The sequence below is a fragment of the Callionymus lyra genome, chromosome 9 (assembly GCF_982586985.1).
Source record: "Callionymus lyra chromosome 9, fCalLyr1.hap1.1, whole genome shotgun sequence".
NCBI lineage: Eukaryota > Metazoa > Chordata > Actinopteri > Syngnathiformes > Callionymidae > Callionymus > Callionymus lyra.
The window spans coordinates 26201799-26223139 of NC_141826.1; the positions used below are offsets into that span (position 1 = coordinate 26201799).

Below are 21341 nucleotides of genomic sequence, written 5' to 3' on the forward strand. Positions count from 1 at the left end.
CTTGTTACTACACTATCACAACACCAGAGTCAAGTACTGGACAATACTACACAAATATCATTGTTACTACACTATCACAACACCGAGTCAAGTACTGGACAATACTACACATATATACTTGTTACTACAGTATCACAACACCAGAGTCAAGTACTGGACAATACTACACATATATACCTGTTACTACACTATCACAACACCAGAGTCAAGTACTGGACAATACTACACATATATACTTGTTACTACACTATCATAACACCAGAGTCAAGTACTGGACAATACTACACATATATATACTTGTTACTACACTATCAGCATTGTATCAACACAATATTGACAGTGATGCTAAACACAATATTGTGTAACACTTTTACACACACATGTTGTGTCAGAGACTCAAAGTGTAAATATTCATGAACCAAATATTGAAGTTTGTACAAATGTTGTGAAGAATCTGCCTCCGGGTTTCAAACCCTGAACCGTTGAGCAAACACACTCATGGCGGTTTTCAACCTCCGTCCCGAGGACCTCCACCAGGACTGAAGTGAGACAGAGGTTGTCGGTTGGACTTCAAAGAGCAGCTGCCCTGACGGTGAGTCTTCTCTCACTCCTGCAGGAACTTGTTTGTGTCGAGGATGTTTGCTGATCCCAGGAAAGACAAATAGTCTCTTTTCTTTCTTCTCGTTTGTCGTCACAAACACACACTCTGCTGTGCGAGTGTCGGGATGTGTCGTTCGGACGCACAACTTTCACTGAGGGAAGTCACAAGTAATGTGTGTACTTGAGGGTTTTAGTGTAGAATACAAACACCGCACGTTTCCAGTCATATCCTTGATGACCTGAACAATTATTTTCTACACAAATACATTTAATTATTTTATTTTTAAATCACTTTGAATCTGAAATGGTTTAACATTTTTGCTGTAATGTTTCTATGAACCGCCAGGGGTCACTGTCTCAGCAGAGACACTACATGTCAAGACTTTTCACCTCAAACTGATCATAAATATGACGTTTTTAAGACTCAACTGTTCAATAAACTGGCTTTGATTCGAATTATAATAATTTTGTTTCTGTTCAAAATTAGTTTCTTGTCAATTTAACACGTGACAACATTTGTTTGAGACTCAAATGTAACAAAAGTCGTTTTTAAAGAAAGTTAAATATTGTAAGTAATTTGTATTTATATAGCGCTGTGAAGATGTTTGTTCTACTATAACAATCAAAGATGATTCTTGTTTATTCATAATAAAAGATACACAATAATATTTAAAATCATAATAGAGATGAAAATATGTTCATAAAACACGTGATTTAAACTTAGTTTGTTTGAAACTGTGAAGAAATTTAGTTCAAATGTTTAAAAGGCTTAAGAAAAACTTTTATTTCCCTTTAAAACATGTTAAAGCTGCTGCCTCCGCGACGAACACGTCCGATGACCTTTGACCTGAACGAGTCTGAAAGACTTGATTGATTTATTTTTGCCAAAAGATGGTATTTTTAAAATTTGAGACATTAGTGAAGAAAATGAAATATTTTCAAATCAATCTTCTGCGGAGGAAGTAGATGAAACACACCTGCGCGACATTGACCAATCAGGAGAGAGTGGGCGGGACTAAACCACCTTTCAGAGACTGATTTGTGTTTATAGAACGAGCCAGCAGGGGGCGACATTCGTTGAATGTAGTAAAAGATGTAGAAGAGAAAGTATTGTTTATGAAATAATTCAAGAAACATCAACATTGAAAAAAACTTTATTGATGAAACGGTGTGAACATCGACGCTGTAGAACAGTTTTGATCAATTGTTGGAAAATAAAATGAACGAAAAATCTACATCAGCTTCGAAACGTTTCAAACAAAAATAAATACACAAAGAAAAATAAATCTTGTACCGAACGAGATGAAAGTGTGAGTCGAGGAGATGAACGTCGTTGCCGTGGAGACGATAAAAAGTTTAAAACTCTTCAAAAACACGGCTTCAGTTTCATCTGAAGATAAAGTTCTTTCAAAATAAAACAAGATCAATTTTGGCATCTTTAGCTCAACAAGGTTGTGATTGTTCACCAACTCGCTCGCACAACAGTCATGTGACCCTCTTAAGCGCACACACATGTTGTGTTGAACTGATCAAACACCAGAAACTAACTCGACAACTTGGTGAGTGACTTGACCGAGTGTGTGAGTCTGTGTGTGTGAGAGCGAGTGTGTGTGTCTGTGTGAGTGCTAGTGTGTATGCAAGTCTGAGTGTGTATGTCTGTGTGTGTGTGTGTGTGTGTGTGTGTGTGTGTGTCTGAGTTTCTCTTTCTGTGTGAGGGGGGGGGGAAGGGGGGAGTGTGTGAGTGTGTGAGTATGAGTTTCTCTGTGTGTGTGTGTGTGTGCGTGCGTGCGTGAGTCTGTGTATGAGTTTCTGTGTGTGTGTGTGTGTGTGCGTGTGTGTGAGTCTGTGTATGAGTTTCTGTGTGTGTGTGCGAGTCTGTGTGTGTGTGATTCTCTGTGTGTGCGTGCGTGAGTCTGTGTATGAGTTTCTCTGTGTGTGTGAGTCTCTATGTGTGTCTCTGTGTGTGTATATACGAGTCTCTTTGTGTGATTGTGCGTCTAAACTAAACTCCCGGGCCACGACACCACGGTCAGCGTGACCTTGTTCTTCTGCAGCTTCAGCATCGGTATCAGCGACGAGTTGTTCATTCCAACCGTAGTCGATCCGTTCACCGCCACGATCTCGTCGCCGCACCTGCAGGAGGAACCATGAGACTCGTCATGTGACTCGACATCATGTGACTCGACATCATGTGACTCGGGCGTCATGTGACTCGACATCATGTGACTCGACATCATGTGACTCGGGCGTCATGTGACAGAAGAACCAAGAGGCTCATGATTTAACATGTAGAATTTAAATATCGTATCGACCAATCAACCGTCACTTCATAGAGCCGTGTGTAGAAATGCATCATGGGAGTTCACCCTTTTGTTGGCACCATAAGTAAGATGAGTGATACTACATATTTATTTTTATAAGTGTAGTTTTTGTTTTATTGTTGATTTATTATTAATATAATTGATTTATTATTTTTCTCAATCACTCTTATTTCATGTAAAATGTAAACATTTATGTTATCAATATAAAAAAAATTCTGCTTCAAACAAAACTGTATCTTTGTTGATCAACTTTAATTTGTTGTGAGTCTAATGTTATCGTTTTATTTACGCATTACTTAAATATCATGAAATATAATGTATATATATAATAATATAATTAAATATCTGCTGCAACATTGAAGCGCTTTAAGAGTTTCTTTCATGTCTGAGCGTTGAAAAGACGCCCGGAGGTCAAAGGTCAAGGAGAGGACGTGTAGAGGTCGTGTAGGTCGTATTAGAGGTCGAGTGGTCTTACTTGAGGCGTCCGTCGAAGTGGGCGGGGGTCCCCGGCACGATGGTCTTGATGAAGAAGGGCTGCTGACCGCGGCTCTCCTCGTATCCGCCCACGATGCTGAAGCCCCAGCTGTCGTTGTTGGTCTTCTGCAGGACGATGTCTCGGCACCAGTGCATGTGACTGAAACCACCACAAGGGGGAGCGTGAGAGTCATCGCGACACGACCCGGCGGCGCTCGCGTCTTACCTCGGCAGGCCCAGCCAGCGGGTCCACAGGGGGGTCCAGTGGAGAGGGTCGTCTCGAGGGTCTTCGGGAGAGTCTCGCTCGTCTCTGTTGGCGTCCAGGTTCTCCTCGGAGTCCTCGGACAGGGTCTGGATGACCCGCAGAGACACCTGAGGCTGAGCCGTCTGAGTCTTCAGGGCAGAGACGGCCTCGCTGTAGGTCAGCTGGGTCAGATCCACGCCGTTGATGCTCAGAAGGACGTCGCCTGAGAAGAACCACATCAGCCAAATACTTCAGTCCATACAGCAGAGTAGTACCACCAAGTCAAGCGGAGTAATACCACCAACTCTAGCAGAGTAGTACCACCAAGTCAAGCGGAGTAATACCTCCAAGTCAAGCGGAGTAATACCTCCAAGTCAAGCGGAGTAATACCTCCAAGTCAAGCGGAGTAATACCACCAAGTCTGGCGGAGTAATACCTCCAAGTCTAGCGGAGTAATACCTCCAAGTCTAGCGGAGTAATACCACCAAGTCTATCAGAGTAATACCACCAAGTCTGGCGGAGTAATACCACCAAGTCAAGCGGAGTAATACCACCAAGTCAAGCGGAGTAATACCTCCAAGTCAAGCGGAGTAATACCTCCAAGTCTATCAGAGTAATACCTCCAAGTCTAGCGGAGTAATACCTCCAAGTCAAGCGGAGTAATACCACCAAGTCTATCAGAGTAATACCTCCAAGTCAAGCGGAGTAATACCACCAAGTCAAGCGGAGTAATACCTCCAAGTCTATCAGAGTAATACCTCCAAGTCTAGCGGAGTAATACCTCCAAGTCTAGCGGAGTAATACCACCAAGTCTATCAGAGTAATACCACCAAGTCTGGCGGAGTAATACCACCAAGTCAAGCGGAGTAATACCACCAAGTCAAGCGGAGTAATACCTCCAAGTCTATCAGAGTAATACCACCAAGTATGGCGGAGTAATACCACCAAGTCAAGCGGAGTAATACCACCAAGTCAAGCGGAGTAATACCTCCAAGTCTATCAGAGTAATACCACCAAGTCAAGCGGAGTAATACCTCCAAGTCTATCAGAGTAATACCACCAAGTCTGGCGGAGTAATACCTCCAAGTCAAGCGGAGTAATACCTCCAAGTCTAGCGGAGTAATACCACCAAGTCTAGCGGAGTAATACTACCAAGTCTATCAGAGTAATACCACCAAGTCTAGCGGAGTAATACCTCCAAGTCTCATTAAGTTATTAGTTGACCTGTAAGGATTCTAAGTGCGCTTCTAGTCCTGACACTACGGTACCTCTCTTGATGGTGCCGTCGCGGTGAAGGCAGCCCACCGGCTGCACACTGGTGATGTAGACGGGCAGACGACTGCGACAGTCTCGTCCTCCTGCGATGGTGATGCCCAGAGAAAGTCGAGGTTCCTTCTTCAGACTGACCGTCTTCTCCTGGCTGGAGAACCCGCCTGGAGGATCCTGGTGAGGAACCAAGCACTTCAATGATGGATCACTTTCAGCAAGAATTAACTTCAGATCATTGAAGCGTCGTCGGAACAAAACAAACACGGACCAGGAAACATTCATTTGAATGTTAAATCTCAAACATGCAAACGAGTTGGTTGTGTAACAGAAGTTCCTTCACACCTGAGGAACCTACTGGAGATCAGCAGGTGAAGATCTTCTCTTGGGTACCTGACACACTTCCTGTCTATCACCATGACGACGCGTCACCTTGTATACGTTTGTTTTACTCGCGTCGACAAGATCAGATCGAGGAAGACGCAGCTTCATGAGTCTGAGCTTCATGAGGTTTCAGCTCCAGATGAAGAGGTTGTTGGTTCAAGTCTCCTGATGACAGGAGGAACAGATGCTCCTGGCCTTCTGTGTCAACTGTGCTGCCTCCTCGCTCTCCTGACTGCATTCTTCATCATTTATTGTGATTTTAATCGTACGATATAGACGTTTATCAGTGTCATCACAATATTGAACTGATGACACATTTTCTTGATAGTATCATGAACTTGATAGTTTGTTTTGGGAGCTTATATTTGTTTTTAATAATTGAGTTTAAAATGAACACAGTTTGATTTTCTTATTCTAATATTACAAAAACATGTTTTCTAAATTTATATTTCAGTAATTCGTAACATTTTGAATTCAATATAAAAAATGTTTGTTATACTTCAAACATATTTATATTTGATTTAAAAGAGTAAATAAAACATGTTGAATTTATAGGACTTATTTTTGAGTTATGGGGAAAAGAATATATATTTTTATGTTTAAAAATGGTTAGTTTTAAAGACGTTACGAGTTCAATAATTTAAAAATCTACAATGACTGAACTGAATCATTGTTTAAGTCGTTTGCTTTGGTTTAAACCTAAAAAAATAATAACTTAAACATAAATAAAAATACAGTTTTATTGTTATTTATTGTTATTATTTACAGAAGCTTCTTTGGAAATATTTAAAAGAAGCAAAGTTTATTTTTTTTACTGAGGTTTGGTGTAAAATATTAAAAAGCAAATAATTATTCTTTCAAAACCCCCTGTAGGACAATGATCAATGATCAATGATCAATAATCATTAGATCCATGTCAGACATCAGGTCGGACCCCAGCAGGTCCTAAACAAACATGATATTATTGGGGTCACACCCCCATCAGGACTCGACTAACTCGTCCAACAGATCCTCGCAGCGACAGATGCGAGAGGACGAAGTGTGAGGATCAGCACCGGACTCTCGTCGTGCAGCCAGAGTGTGTGAACTGAGAGGGGAAGCTCGGGGGAGGTCTGCGTGTCCCCCAGCAGGGAGCCCCTCCCCCGCGGAACAGACGAGGCTCTGCTCTGCAGGTGAAAGCTAACTGTGATTAGCTTTGATCCTGCGGAGCGACGAGGAAACAACAACAACGAGGCCGAGGCCTGAGCCGACAGCACCCGCCGCCTTTGATGCTTTCACGGGTCTCGCCCGACGCAGGTGTCTGCTGTCAACGCCGCTCGCCCCCCGCGGTGAGGCGCCACTCTTCCCAGCGACGGTGTATGGAAGCAGGGAGAGTGAACGTCACAATTACACTGAATCAACACAAACATGGAGAGGATACTACTTCCTGTTGTTTACCTTTTCAAGAGGGGGGTGTTTGCTAGTTCTACCTCCACGTTTACACCGGATCAGACAAAACTACCGTAATATCTGTCGAATGTTAATCCAAACTAATTCATAGATTACTTTTAAAAACAATAATTACACTAAAAAAAAAAACTGTGACACGAGAAAGTATTTAAGACACAAGAAAGTATTTTCCAGCAAAAGTCGCTCAACCATGAGAGAAAAAAATTGGATTCGGGGAAAAAGAAAAGTCAAAAATGAACATGTGTAACAAGTCAAAACACATTAGATCAAGTGAGTTATGCAGTAATAAAGCACCAATATTTTAAAACTGATCAAATGGTATTTGATGAATCAGACTAAAGTTACAAACTAAAAGTAATCAAACTGAGATTCAGTTGTGCAACCGTTTCATAAGAAAATATAAAGATAAATTAATCAAACACAGAATCATAAACATGTCTATTAATCAAACTTAAATCTACTTCGTAACAGTTTCTCAATCTTCCAAAAGCCTCGGAGGTTTGTGGACATATTAGGTTGAAATGAATGAATGAATGAATGTAAACAAAGCGCCTGTCGGAGGAACTGAGAGTGTTTAGAGGAAACAACTTTCACTCACACCTACAGAGTAAATGATAGCTGCAGACAAGGAGGCGTCACCGTCGGTAAGAGTGTTGACATAAAGAACAGCAGGACACGAGGCTACTTTTACGGACATTACGACTCGGAACTTTTCTGCTTTGATTCTAAAAGAAACACGATAACATTCAATTAATATTAGTGTGTAGTTGATGTTGAGCTTCAGCACCTGAAGCTCTCGTTCTTGAGGAACCATGACTGTAAACACAACAACACCAGGATGACTCACCTTCATGTACGTGGATCTCCTCCTGAAGTACTGTGGATCCGGTGCTCGCCGACCGGCTCGGCCGTGCTGTCCGTCTCTGGCGCCGCTCGACGCTTCCTCGGTCGCGTCCGCCGGCCTCATCACCACGAAGTTCACGCGCGCCTCGCTGCCCTGTGCGCACAACATACACAAACCTTGAAGAACAACCAAGAACACAGAGACACACCTGAGACTACAGTTATATCCACACGATCACATTTACTGCAAATGTTTTCAGTTTCTACTGCTGATGCCCTCGTCAGGTTGTCTGGGGGGGGGCTGGAGTTTATCCCAGCTACTCGGGGCAAGAGGTGGGGGACACCCTGAACCGGTCACTAGACTGTCGCAAGACACACAAACATTCATACACACATACAGACAATTGAGGGTATTTACTAAACCTCTGCATACTTTTGGACTGTGAGAGGAAACTTTATTGCTGTGATGTATTTGTGAGTAAACTCTTAAGAGTATTAATGTTCCTCTGAAGTAGTTTTTTGTTCAAACTCTAGACTGGTTTATCTGCAATAAGAGGTTCTTAGAGCTTGTTCTTCACCAGATGATCATGTTAGGAGCCTCTTTTAAAATAAAGATGGAAACACAAATAAACACGTGATAAAAACCTTTATGAATGTACAATCTTTACTGACGATTAAACTTAATAAACTTTACATTTAAAGGAACGATCTTCCTCTCTCTTTGTGTTTGATGATCTACTGACTCCTTCAAGAAACATCTGTGTTTGATGATCTACTGACTCCTTCAAGAAACATCTGTGTTTGATGATCTACTGACTCCTTCAAGAAACATTTGTGTTTGATGATCTACTGACTCCTTCAAGAAACATTTGTGTTTGATGATCTACTGACTCCTTCAAGAAACATTTGTGTTTGATGATCTACTGACTCCTTCAAGAAACATCTGTGTTTGATGATCTACTGACTCCTTCAAGAAACATTTGTGTTTGATGATCTACTGACTCCTTCAAGAAACATCTGTGTTTGATGATCTACTGACTCCTTCAAGAAACATCTGTGTTTGATGATCTACTGACTCCTTCAAGAAACATCTCTGTGTTTGATGATCTACTGACTCCTTCAAGAAACATCTGTTTGATGATCTACTGACTCCTTCAAGAAACATCTGTGTTTGATGATCTACTGACTCCTTCAAGAAACATCTGTGTTTGATGATCTACTGACTCCTTCAAGAAACATCTGTGTTTGATGATCTACTGACTCCTTCAAGAAACATCTGTGTTTGATGATCTACTGACTCCTTCAAGAAACATTTGTGTTTGATGATCTACTGACTCCTTCAAGAAACATCTGTGTTTGATGATCTACTGACTCCTTCAAGAAACATTTGTGTTTGATGATCTACTGACTCCTTCAAGAAACATTTGTGTTTGATGATCTACTGACTCCTTCAAGAAACATCTCTGTGTTTGATGAGCTACTGACTCCTTCAAGAAACATCTCTGTGTTTGATGATCTACTGACTCCTTCAAGAAACATCTGTTTGATGATCTACTGACTCCTTCAAGAAACATCTGTGTTTGATGATCTACTGACTCCTTCAAGAAACATCTGTGTTTGATGATCTACTGACTCCTTCAAGAAACATCTGTGTTTGATGATCTACTGACTCCTTCAAGAAACATCTGTGTTTGATGATCTACTGACTCCTTCAAGAAACATCTCTGTGTTTGATGATCTACTGACTCCTTCAAGAAACATCTGTGTTTGATGATCTACTGACTCCTTTAGGAAACATCTGTGTTTGATGATCTACTGACTCCTTCAAGAAACATCTCTGTGTTTGATGATCTACTGACTCCTTCAAGAAACATCTGTTTGATGATCTACTGACTCCTTCAAGAAACATCTGTGTTTGATGATCTACTGACTCCTTCAAGAAACATCTGTGTTTGATGATCTACTGACTCCTTCAAGAAACATCTGTGTTTGATGATCTACTGACTCCTTCAAGAAACATCTCTGTGTTTGATGATCTACTGACTCCTTCAAGAAACATCTGTGTTTGATGATCTACTGACTCCTTCAAGAAACATCTGTGTTTGATGATCTACTGACTCCTTCAAGAAACATCTGTGTTTGATGATCTACTGACTCCTTCAAGAAACATCTGTGTTTGATGATCTACTGACTCCTTTAAGAAACATCTGTGTTTGATGATCTACTGACTCCTTCAAGAAACATCTCTGTGTTTGATGATCTACTGACTCCTTCAAGAAACATCTGTTTGATGATCTACTGACTCCTTCAAGAAACATCTGTGTTTGATGATCTACTGACTCCTTCAAGAAACATCTGTGTTTGATGATCTACTGACTCCTTCAAGAAACATCTGTGTTTGATGATCTACTGACTCCTTCAAGAAACATCTGTGTTTGATGATCTACTGACTCCTTCAAGAAACATCTGTGTTTGATGATCTACTGACTCCTTCAAGAAACATCTGTGTTTGATGATCTACTGACTCCTTCAAGAAACATCTGTGTTTGATGATCTACTGACTCCTTCAAGAAACATCTGTGTTTGATGATCTACTGACTCCTTCAAGAAACATCTGTGTTTGATGATCTACTGACTCCTTCAAGAAACATCTGTGTTTGATGATCTACTGACTCCTTCAAGAAACATCTGTGTTTGATGATCTACTGACTCCTTCAAGACACATCTGTGTTTGATGATCTACTGACTCCTTCAAGAAACATCTGTGTTTGATGATCTACTGACTCCTTCAAGAAACATCTGTGTTTGATGATCTACTGACTCCTTTAAGAAACATCTGTGTTTGATGATCTACTGACTCCTTCAAGAAACATCTGTGTTTGATGATCTACTGACTCCTTCAAGAAACATCTGTGTTTGATGATCTACTGACTCCTTTAAGAAACATCTGTGTTTGATGATCTACTGACTCCTTCAAGAAACATCTGTGTTTGATGATCTACTGACTCCTTCAAGACACATCTGTGTTTGATGATCTACTGACTCCTTCAAGAAACATCTGTGTTTGATGATCTACTGACTCCTTCAAGAAACATCTTAAGACATTTTTATTTGTTCAGGCTTTTCCTTGATTTTCTGGAACTCCTGTTGTGTTATCAGTTTTATCTTGATCTTTAAAGTATATACTTTATTGAATATTGTTTTAAATGTTTAAGCGCTTTGTGACCCTGGTCTTGAAAAGCGCTATATAAATAAATATTACTTACTTACTTACTAATGACTGATCCATTACAACAGGACTCACCTGGATGATCTGCGCGGCGCTCTCAGGTGTCCCGTGTCGCAGGTCCTGCCCATTGATGGCGAGAACTTTGTCGTTGTTCCTCAGCTTCCCGTCTTTGGCGGCCAGGCCTCCGGGCAGCAGGTCCAGGATGAAGACGCCGCTCTCGTCGGACTTGCGGATGAGTTTGATGCCGAGCGGCTCGTTGCGCTGACTCTTCATCAGCGTGACCTGCAGGACCGAGCCCTGGCTGTAGGTGGAGGTAGAGTTTCCCGGAGGGCTGTGGGAGGACAGGGGGGCGCCGGAGGTGCCGGTGGAGGAGGAGGAGGAGGAGGCCTGGTGGTCACGAGCATCTCTGGATTTAAACCCCTTCTCCTGCAGCACCGTCAGTCGCAGCAGGGCCGGCAGACGCAGGGCGGCGATGGCACGAGCGTGAGGCACCGAAGCCAGACTGATGTCGTTGACCTGCACACATGAAACACTCAAGGTTTAATGGAGGCAGTATATTCACCTTGAAATAAAATATCTCGACAGGCCAATAAAACAACGTAAAGTTCAAACTCTAGACTGGTTTATCTGCAACAAGAGGTTCATAGAGTTAGTTCTTCACTAGATGATCATGTTAGGAGACACTTTTAAGACAAAGATTTAGGATAGAAACACAAATAAACACGTGATAAAAACCTTTATGAATGTACAAACTGCACATCTTTACTGACGATTAAACTAAATAAACTATACATTTATTGACTCGTACTCTGAAAATATACACAACGTCAATAAGAGTATGGTTTATTTAACGGGTGTTGATATCGATTAAGGCATATTTGATGCAATTATTAAAATAACTGCACATATATTGGATAAACAACTTCTAATTATTGGTGATGAATAATCATCTTCGCTGGACGCGATCATATTCCAAGTTAACGGTTTCCTGTCAAGACGTGATGTTTGGATCAGGCTTTTCTAAAAAAAAGAATCAATACATCGACTCGCGTTAAAGACGAACCTCCTCTTTCAATCCATTAAAGCTCGTCTTTAGACTCATCTTTCCACGAGTCAAGAACCAAACAATGACGAGATCAACTTGAACCGTTAAAGCTGAACTACAAAGTATTATTATTATTATTTCTACCAAGAAAATACACTTAATATACATAATATATAACAAACTAAAACAACCATTCGAGTGTCTCAGGTCAGACCATGAAGCCACGCCTCCAACCGTAACCATGGACACAAAAACCTGTCAATCCTGAATATCCTTCTCTGTTTACAACAACATGCTACGACATCGGCCTGATAGTCTCGCGCCGCTACACTTCTGGAACACTCTACACATGTATATATACATCTATATATATTACCTCCAAGATGTGGTCCCCAGGAGCCAGTCGGCCGTCACGGGACGCCTGCGATCCCCAGATGATCTCCTGGATGACGATGTTCCCCAGCGGCGTGTCCTTCCCCCCCACGATGCGAATGCCGAGCTCTTCATCCAGGTCATCCCGGAACAGTTCCACCACGCTGGACTCGGCCACGAGGCTGGACCTCAGGGGTGTATTGTCTGTGGGAAGACCAACGTGTTTGAAAATATATATAAAATACAGAAGAAGAATCAAGCTTTGGACTGAAGACTCGTTATCGTTAAGATAATAACACACACCCGTTTGAAAATGAAACCAAAAAAAGGAACAAAAAGTCCAACAAGGCAGAATATTGTTATCCTAAAAAACAATGATCCAGTTGTATATTCAATGTTTACAAGAGCCGTGATGTAATGTTTAGCATCAGCTCGTAAACGACGATGACATAACAGCAGCATAATCGGACACAGTAGTTCCTTCAATGTTGGATAATGAAACAAAGAGCTGAGATAAAAAGAAAGAACCATAAACTGTCTTCACGTGTCCACGAGCATGTTACAACCAGCCGTGCTGCTGCCAACATATTGTGAGTAGATAAGTGAACACTGTCGTGAGGTCATACATGTTGCTCAATAAAATCATCATCTAGTTATTAAAAAAATACCAAGACATCTTGGAACTTGATGGATCATGTTTTTTAGGGCTTGATGATACATTGTGTAACTGAGAAGAATAAAACAATCATACATTTCTTTATAACCTCCTCATGTTTGGGCAGAATCTCAATGTGTCAGCCATCGTCTGGATCTCCTAGAGATCATCTGAACCAACTTTTAACTTTCTTCTCTAGACATTACCTCAAAGGATATGTTGGCATATGTCGGTTTTAACCACCTCATGTTTTATTAACATTTATTTTTAAGTTTTCAGATATTATTAAAAAAAATTTTTTATCAAAATTGTTGTGATTTAAAAAGTTGCATCAGGCTGGAAAAAACCAATAAAGCCTCCTGGACAAAAATAACATCTTAACGCATTAGTGAAGGAAACTAACTAGTGGCCCTTGAAGGAAAAAAATCAACTATTATAATGGAAAAGTCAACATAGGGTTCGTCGTTGTTCGGTTTATGATTGACAAATCCTAAGCAGAATAAAAGCATTATTCGTTTGTACATTTCCACGTCACTTCTCCATTAAAGAGAAGCTTCACCCTCACTGTTCGGTAAACACTTCAACCGTTGCCCGGCAACCGTGTGTCAGCAGACTTTGAAGCTTGAATCAAGACAGGTAAGTGGATGAAAGCCTCTGACGAGCGCAGCTGTGAGTCGACACACGTTTCATCGACGCCGCAGATGACCGACCGACGACAGACGCCCAGAGGCTGAGAACACATGCAACCAAATGAAGGGAACATGTGTTCTCGACTCACAACAAACAAAAAGTAGTTTCTGTTTGTTCATTCAAAATGTGTTCGACTTCCGAGGGCTTCGTCGAAACTGCTCTGTTTGCCGTTTCTGATAAACGTGCTCTTACGACACCTCGTCGCTCTTATCAGAACTCACATGGAGAAACACTGGACCGAGAGAAGCGACACATGACCTTCTAGACTTTATCGTGAGGAACAACCATAAAGATCAAACTAGACATGGACTGTCGTGTTGCTCAAGGAGTCACATTCTTGACATCATGACTACAAACCAGAAACTCAAATTCCATAAGAAAGTCGATTCAGTATCAAATTCCATGGCAGTGAAGGTTCATTCGACACAAGTGACGCTTCAACAAACTACGAAACCAAACGTTTAAAAGGTTGTCGTTTCATACCATCCTCACAATCCTCGTACGCCGGGTTGACCAGTCCAGGCTCCGGCTGATCTCTCGGTAACGTTCGAGAGGGAGGCGTCGATTGCTTGGCGTCACCGGACGACTCTCCGTCACATTTCCGGCCCTTGAGCTCATTCCACGAGGGCCTCTTCCTCTTCTCTGCTTCATCTTTCAGTCTTCTGAAAGCAGGACATCTGAGGAGAAGCACAGGTTCAATCTTCAACCCAAGCCTTCATAGACGCAGAGCTGTTGTGTAACACCGTCAGTTGTGTAGCGGCTCGGGAGCTTCACTCGATTGTGAAGCGAAACAATGGAGAACCAAAACAACTCTTGAAACACATTGTTGAGAAATTGTATGGTCTGTGTGTGTCGCAGTTGTGCATCTGAACTTTGTCACGTTAGCCGTCAAACACACAGACGACGTAGCAAAAACAGTCCATGTTGTCACTGACCACTGCGATGATAAGCACCTTCCATGCGAGTAACGACTAGTTTGTCTCTGGAGAACAGCAGAGGTTTTCGTTCGACCGGAATGTCTCGCAGCGAGAAAGAAACGCGTCTTTGAAGTCGGACAGTCGGGAAAGAAATGCCTTCGAAAACACTAGTTTGGACATTCCTTCGATATTTTCAAGAGTCCGTCCTGGTGACGTAAATAAAGGTTGTCATTACTACGTGAGCCAAATGAACCCTGACCTTTGAAAGACAACTTTTTAGTTCTGTACTACAGTAGTTTGCACCATAGTACAGTCAGTCACTGTATACAAAGTTGCGAAGAAAAAAATATATATTCTTCTCGATTAAAGCCTTAGATATTACATTTATTGTGGCATTTGTAAACATTCCTGTACTTTATTTAATAACTTAAATTGTGTTCAGACTATGGTTATTCCATCCTTTACTCTTTACCCCTCAATCTGTTGGCAAAGTAGCAGTTAAATAAGTTCTTGTTCTGGAGTTTTATGTAGGATCGAGGAAGATTCGGAAGGTTATAAAAATGTATCTGATCCAACCGTCTGGTTCTATCCAACAGCTCCGACACCACATAAAACACAAGTTACTCTAAAGTAGACAAAGGACTGTGTGAACCTCACCTGTTGTGCAGGTGAGGCTGCAGCTCACATCGCTGCATCTGCTGCTGACACTCGTCAAAGTGAGGACACGTCACGGTCAGCTTGTCCAGGAGGTTCCTGACCAACAGGCTGGACTGACGACACTGCTGCAACTGGAGGCGCTGGCGGTCCACGGGGCAAAAGTCCTGATCTTTCAAGAAACTGCTGAGGCACTCGAAGCAGTAGGTGTGTCCGCAGGGGGTGTCCATGGGCCTCAGCAGAGGCTGGAGACAAATGTGGCAGATGAGTTCGTCGTCCACGTCGTCCTGGTACTCGTAGAGGTGGCCCTCTTCTCCTTCGTGGTCCTGACCGCACTCCTTACACACCCGGGCCCACGAGAGACCCGGACTGTTGCTCCCACCGACAGTCTTGGTTTCTGTCGCAGCCATTTTTTCTTTACAGACTCGATTCAAACGATACGTAAAAAAGTGTCACTCTTCGGTCACATGTCAAAACGCCATATCCCTCCAGCGGCTCGAGTCGTGTCGCTCCACTTTCATCTGCGAAGACTCCACATCCTCATGGTCACCTTCTGCGGGGAGAAAAAAAACAGAAGAGCGCCGTTATTTCGAGGCACGCCATCAGCCCCGACAGGAAATGAGTGACGGCGGGAAGCTGCAGCTGCTTCCTCTCAACAAGTTTCCTGACGGGCGAAAGGAATTCTCATTCCAACTGGAAGACAACATCTGTGCTCGTGAACGAGGCCAGAGGATCCAGACTTAAACTAGTTAAACGGACTAAAAGAAAGGTGGCGCTACAGTGAGAGCGAGGCTTGAATGAAACAAACTAGAACTCTCATCTCTAATGGTCCGATCGGCAGCGCTCACATTCGTCGTGCAGCTAATCCACTTTAATTCCCTCTTATAAGGCTTGTGTCGATAAGGAATGCATTCTTCTGTGGAACCTATGGCCACATACCAGAAATGAGGAGTAACGTTAACAAGATATCTGGAAGATTCTGACCTTATGCTTCAAATATGAAGCACTTTATACATTTAAAAAGATGTCAAGAATAACAGAGATCAAGACACTCAACAACCGAGTACAAACCGTTCGAACCGGTCTTTAAAAAACAGTTATTCAACAGTGAATAGCATTTCAGGAATATTACCCACAACATCGACAACATTGGTCTAAACCTAAAAGAGAAAAGTCCAACCTATTGAGAAAGTTTTATGTTGAAATACTTGAGAAGAAAGTGATATTGTAGAGACTCACCCCGATCATCTCTCTTGTCTACTAGCACTCGAGTCGTCATCGCACTCACAGAAGACACTATCGAAGCAGCTGCCTGAAGCCTGAATGAAACCAGAGCCCTGCCTCCCTGCACACTGTCAGTGTGTGTGTGTGTGTGTGTGTATGTGTGTGTGCGCGCAAGTGTGTTTATGAGCTGCAGCGACATTTGTGTAAGGAATGCAGGGGGAATTGGTTTAACTAGACAGAGAGCAGCACAGCTGAGAGTTTGTTGTGATGTTGCATCTCCACAGGTACAGCAATCGCACATCGAGCGACTGACGACAAAGTTGTGCGCACACATGTACTCCCGAAGGTGCACGCCATCGCTGACGTCAGAGCGAGGTCCTCCATCGCTGCCTTTGTCCTCGCTCGGTACAAACGATACCTGCTCCGCTAATAGATCGTGTTTCTGGATCCTCGGAGAGAAGCAGAAACTAGGCCAAGCTCCATTTTCCTCTGAACGTCAGACATTTCAGCTGATAATGCAGCTGCTTGTTATGCTTGTTATGCATGTTATACGAGGTATTACTGAGGAAAACTTTCATGATAACTTACAAAGTAACCTTCTGAAAGTCCTGCATCGAAGAGTATCTAAGAAGTAGTTCATCATTTCACTTTTTCACTTTAAATTAACAAAAAAATATTTTACATGAAACTCAACATTCCACACGAGGTGTCGTGTCTCTCAGTAACATTGAATTAATTATTCATTTACGGGACACGAGGGGCCGGGGTCTATCCCAGTTTCTTTGGGCACAAGGCGGGGGACACCCTGGACAGGACGCCAGTCCGTCTCAGGACACACAAAGACAGACAACCATTCACACACACACTCATACCAACAGACATTTTCCCCCAAGTTCTCAATCAACCTCTGTATGTTTTTGGACCGTGGGAGGAAACCGGAGTGTCCGGAGTAAACCCACACAACGCGGGGAGAACAAACTAACTCGACACAGAAAGGTAACAAGTTGGCTCGGACTGGAAGCGAACCAGCAACCTTCTCGCTGTGAGGCGATCTAACCGCTGCGCCACAGTGTGCCCCCCCCCCGCTCTCAGTAACAGTGACCTTTATAATGCTTTGCCGCCCAGCCGAACAATCACAACTGACGATCACTTTTGACTTGAATCATGAAGTAGAATTTAACATCAGTATCGAAGTGACCAGACGTCACTACTATAAATAGGACAGTGAGTCAGAAGGCATCATGGGAGTTCACTTGATTCTAACACAAATATATAAAGTGGTTTAGATAATTAGTGGCTTTCTTTTACAATTGTTTTTAAATTTGTAAAGAAAAAAGACAAACAATAAAAGGTGAACGATGATATGGACTTGTGTACTCAGAATGTTGCTAACATACGAAGTTATCATCAACATATCTTTTCTCTTTAAGGCAAATTCATGTCAGGTGAGAAGATGGAGTAAAACATTTGGAAAGAGCAAAGATTTTAGGTTTTTAAGTCCTTTTTCTAAAACTAAACTTCATTTTATCACATTTGTTGTTGTCATCTTTCACTACACGTTAGTACCTTTATCCCTCAGAAATCAAATAAAATAAATTACAGGCTTCCATGAAGATAAAAGAGTTAAAAACCACTTGTTTGAACTCTCTTGGGGAATCATTTTCAATTTGGTTCTGATACTAGAGATATGAAGTACTGCTGTGAAGTTACATGTATTTAACACGTCAAGGGTTTGAGAGAAACATTAAAATAGTTTTCACTGTAAAATTTGTCATAAATAAGGTTTCATTTCCTCCCAGATGTGGTTTAATGATTGATTGAAGTCGAGCTTCAGTTTCACAAAACAATGCATTTGTATAAAGTCTATGATGTCGTGAACGATTCAACCACATCAGAATATAGTACCACAAACTACACACAAACGCAGTAGTTCCCTGCATGTTCCCACCATTATTATCCACATCATGCCTGGAGATCATGTGAGAGACTTAAGCTCGCTGAGGAAACGTCTCTGGTCCCGAATGATCCTGGAGTCTCAGGATTATCTGAGGCGACTGTTCCACGCCGAGCCCGTGGACTTTCTTTGTAGCGTGGCTCACGTGCACGACACACCCAGTGTGAACACACAGGTGAGGCCTCGACAGGTAAATCAAATCTCCCGTCGATGAGACAGAGGGGGCGTGGCTTGTCTGACGCTGCGTCAGCGCTTCGGAAGAAATGACTAAACATTATGGAAAACAAGAGTCGATCGAATCTGCCGATGGCATCACTTTTAAAGATGTCTGGAGTTTTTTTTACGTGTCGTCGACCCGTCTTTGAATAAAGTGTAATAATCCATCTTTTACAAATGTGGCCATTTCTTAAGTAAATGTATTAGACAAAGTAATGCTGTACAAATGAAGTATAAATGGATCTAAACAGTGAATTAAGATTGGATTTTGGTTCAGAGGAGGCAAATCTAACACTGTATATAGAAATAATCTGAAATATCATATGCTGTGAAATGGTTGTTCACACTTTCATTTGTCATAAAAGAGAAATTGTCATAAATTGTGAGTTTTTGCAGATTTACTGTATTTAAATTAAAGATCATCTCAGGATGAAATGTAATAATTAGAACGAACAAGCAACCGTGGCTCGAGGAAGCCAAAAAAATGTCATTATCAATAAAGTAATGACTTGAAAATATACATTTTAATATTCAGTTCTATCTACATCATTTTCATTGGTGTCACCAACATAGATTAAACGTTCTGATGAGATCTGACTCTACACGCGAGGACCTTATCCTTGAACCACGATCTTTCGTGGTCAGAACTGATATAGTTGATGAAGAAAACTCTTGTTATACGAGATAAAGACTTTCATGCAAACATTCAATATTACTCACATACAAGGAATTCAATTGTTGTGTTGAATATTTTCTGTCATGTGACGCGATGTTCCCTCAAATATTAAACGTCTTCGAGCAAAACTCTTACCCTGCATTTCACCAAACCATCGGTGTTAAGGTGGTTATGATATACTTTCAGTGAAGTATCATTGAAAACAAGTGTTGAAAAGTACTTTGATGAGGGCGAGAAGTGAAACTACATCTGGTGTTTGAACTTCATCCTTTTAACTAAGAGAAAATAAAAGGTTTCCTATGATGTGTCATGTGTTTACAGCCTGTTGACTTTATTCACAACAACACGTGTTTACATCATTTTAAAACTGAACGGAAAAATACTATGAAGTATAAATTGTTATTAATAATCAGAAAATAATTAAATTGTATTTAATGTTTAAACATTTAAGATGGTTATGTTTCGTATTGTTTACCACATTGTGTTATCAGCAACTGGTCCGTCTGGTTTGTTACTGATGTTAATATTAATATCATTTAAGATGAATCATCGTGTATAAATATGTGTACAGAGGGAGTTTCTTACTGTATTAATAAATCAATGTTTAGCGTCAATTCTGCGGTACTTAAAAACACACACAGTGGATTTAACTCAACGTACTAAGAGGCCCACAGTACAACTAAAACAAGTATAATAATAATAATAATAATAATAAGGAATTCAAACTCAAACCACCGACACAGAAACAGTTTCCATTATTAACAGATAAATCTCTAATGAAACCATTATTTTACCTTTTATTTCATGTCGCACTGACGTTCTCGAACCATCTTGTATATTCTTGATAGTATTATTTATATTCTACTCTCACAGAAATGTCTAAAGAGACGGTCGTATGTGGTTTAATATAGTTCAATGCAGCTATATAGGTGTTGTAATAAAGATATCAAAGGGAAGTGACAAGGTTATGTCATTTCAAAGACATTTAAATAAAGAGGATTTTAAGCCTTTTTTTTAAATTTGTGATTAATGTAAAATCACAACAAAATACTAATTTAAAATAGAATGTTTACCAACAACAGTAAAACGACTAAATTATAAACAATTCCACATAGATCTATAAAAATATGGAGTTTTTTTTGAGTGATTTTAATCCACTTTCGTGAGAGAAAAGTTATTTATTCGTCAGTTGGACTTTGGTTTGTGTTCGTTGCTCGTCTGACTGAAGCCATAAATAAGTCAAAGTCTCCTGTCAACTGTCGAGACCCTCCAGGACGAGTCAGAACCAGAACCACAGACAGTAAAACTACAAAAATAAACAACAAAAACCACGATGTCTGAACTCACCTTGATAGCACCTGGCGAGGCTAACATGCTACATGCTAACTGCGCGCCACAGTCGCGCCAATAAACTCTCGTTAAAAGTATAAATATCCAGTAAACAAGTATCTTAACACATATAAACAACTTAACGCGCTGGTTATTTACATAACAAATCGGTATTTACTCAAGTCAGGAGCGAAACTCGTCTTACCTGTGCGTGCGTGTTTCACTCCGGAAGTAGCGAAACTATTGTCAAGTCGCAAAAACACAAACAATGACGTAACAATGACGTAACAAGAGACTGGAACTCACCACAGGTGAGTCTCTTTGGTTCTTAGTCTTGTTAGTCCAGGTGAGCAGGTGAAGGTGGTCCAGGTGAGGACCTGAGGAGAGAACTGGGCGAGTCTGTCTGCCGGGGAGAGAGCGACACACACACGCACACACACACACACACACACACACACCCCCACACACACACACACACACACACACACACACACACACACACACACACTCACGTGTCCCGAGAACACACACATATTTTCTCACGATAATTAAAAAACATGTTCCTGTCATTTTGGATCAAATATGTCTAAAAAGAACGAGGTTTATATTCATATATGTTTTAGTAAATAATGTCTTTGACACGATAATATATATGATATAATATATATATCTATAGATAGATATATATTTATATATCTATCTATAGATATATATCTATATCTATATCTATATCTATATCTATATCTATATTTATATTTATATATCTATATCTATGTCTATATTTATATATCTATATCTA

At 41.1% G+C, this 21341-nt stretch overlaps 1 protein-coding gene across 6 annotated transcripts; it reads right to left on the minus strand.

The window, feature by feature from the left end:
* Positions 1-1736: 1736 nt before the first annotated feature.
* lnx2b (ligand of numb-protein X 2b) lies at positions 1737-20962 on the minus strand. 6 transcript variants are annotated; one of them, XM_087799853.1, is made up of 10 exons: positions 20849-20962; positions 15147-15696; positions 14056-14249; positions 12232-12431; positions 10886-11326; positions 7586-7735; positions 4908-5082; positions 3622-3862; positions 3397-3555; positions 1737-2733 (listed from the first exon to the last, which is right to left on the minus strand). In XM_087799853.1, exons 2-10 carry the CDS (start codon positions 15551-15553, stop codon positions 2598-2600), a joined length of 2103 nt encoding a protein of 700 aa, XP_087655979.1. In that variant the 5' UTR covers positions 15554-15696; positions 20849-20962; the 3' UTR covers positions 1737-2597. The 6 variants fall into 6 exon arrangements, with proteins under 6 accessions (XP_087655979.1, XP_087655983.1, XP_087655980.1 ...); XM_087799857.1 differs by lacking the exon at positions 20849-20962 and adding an exon at positions 20748-20809; XM_087799854.1 differs by lacking the exon at positions 20849-20962 and adding an exon at positions 20008-20095.
* Positions 20963-21341: the final 379 nt, after the last annotated feature.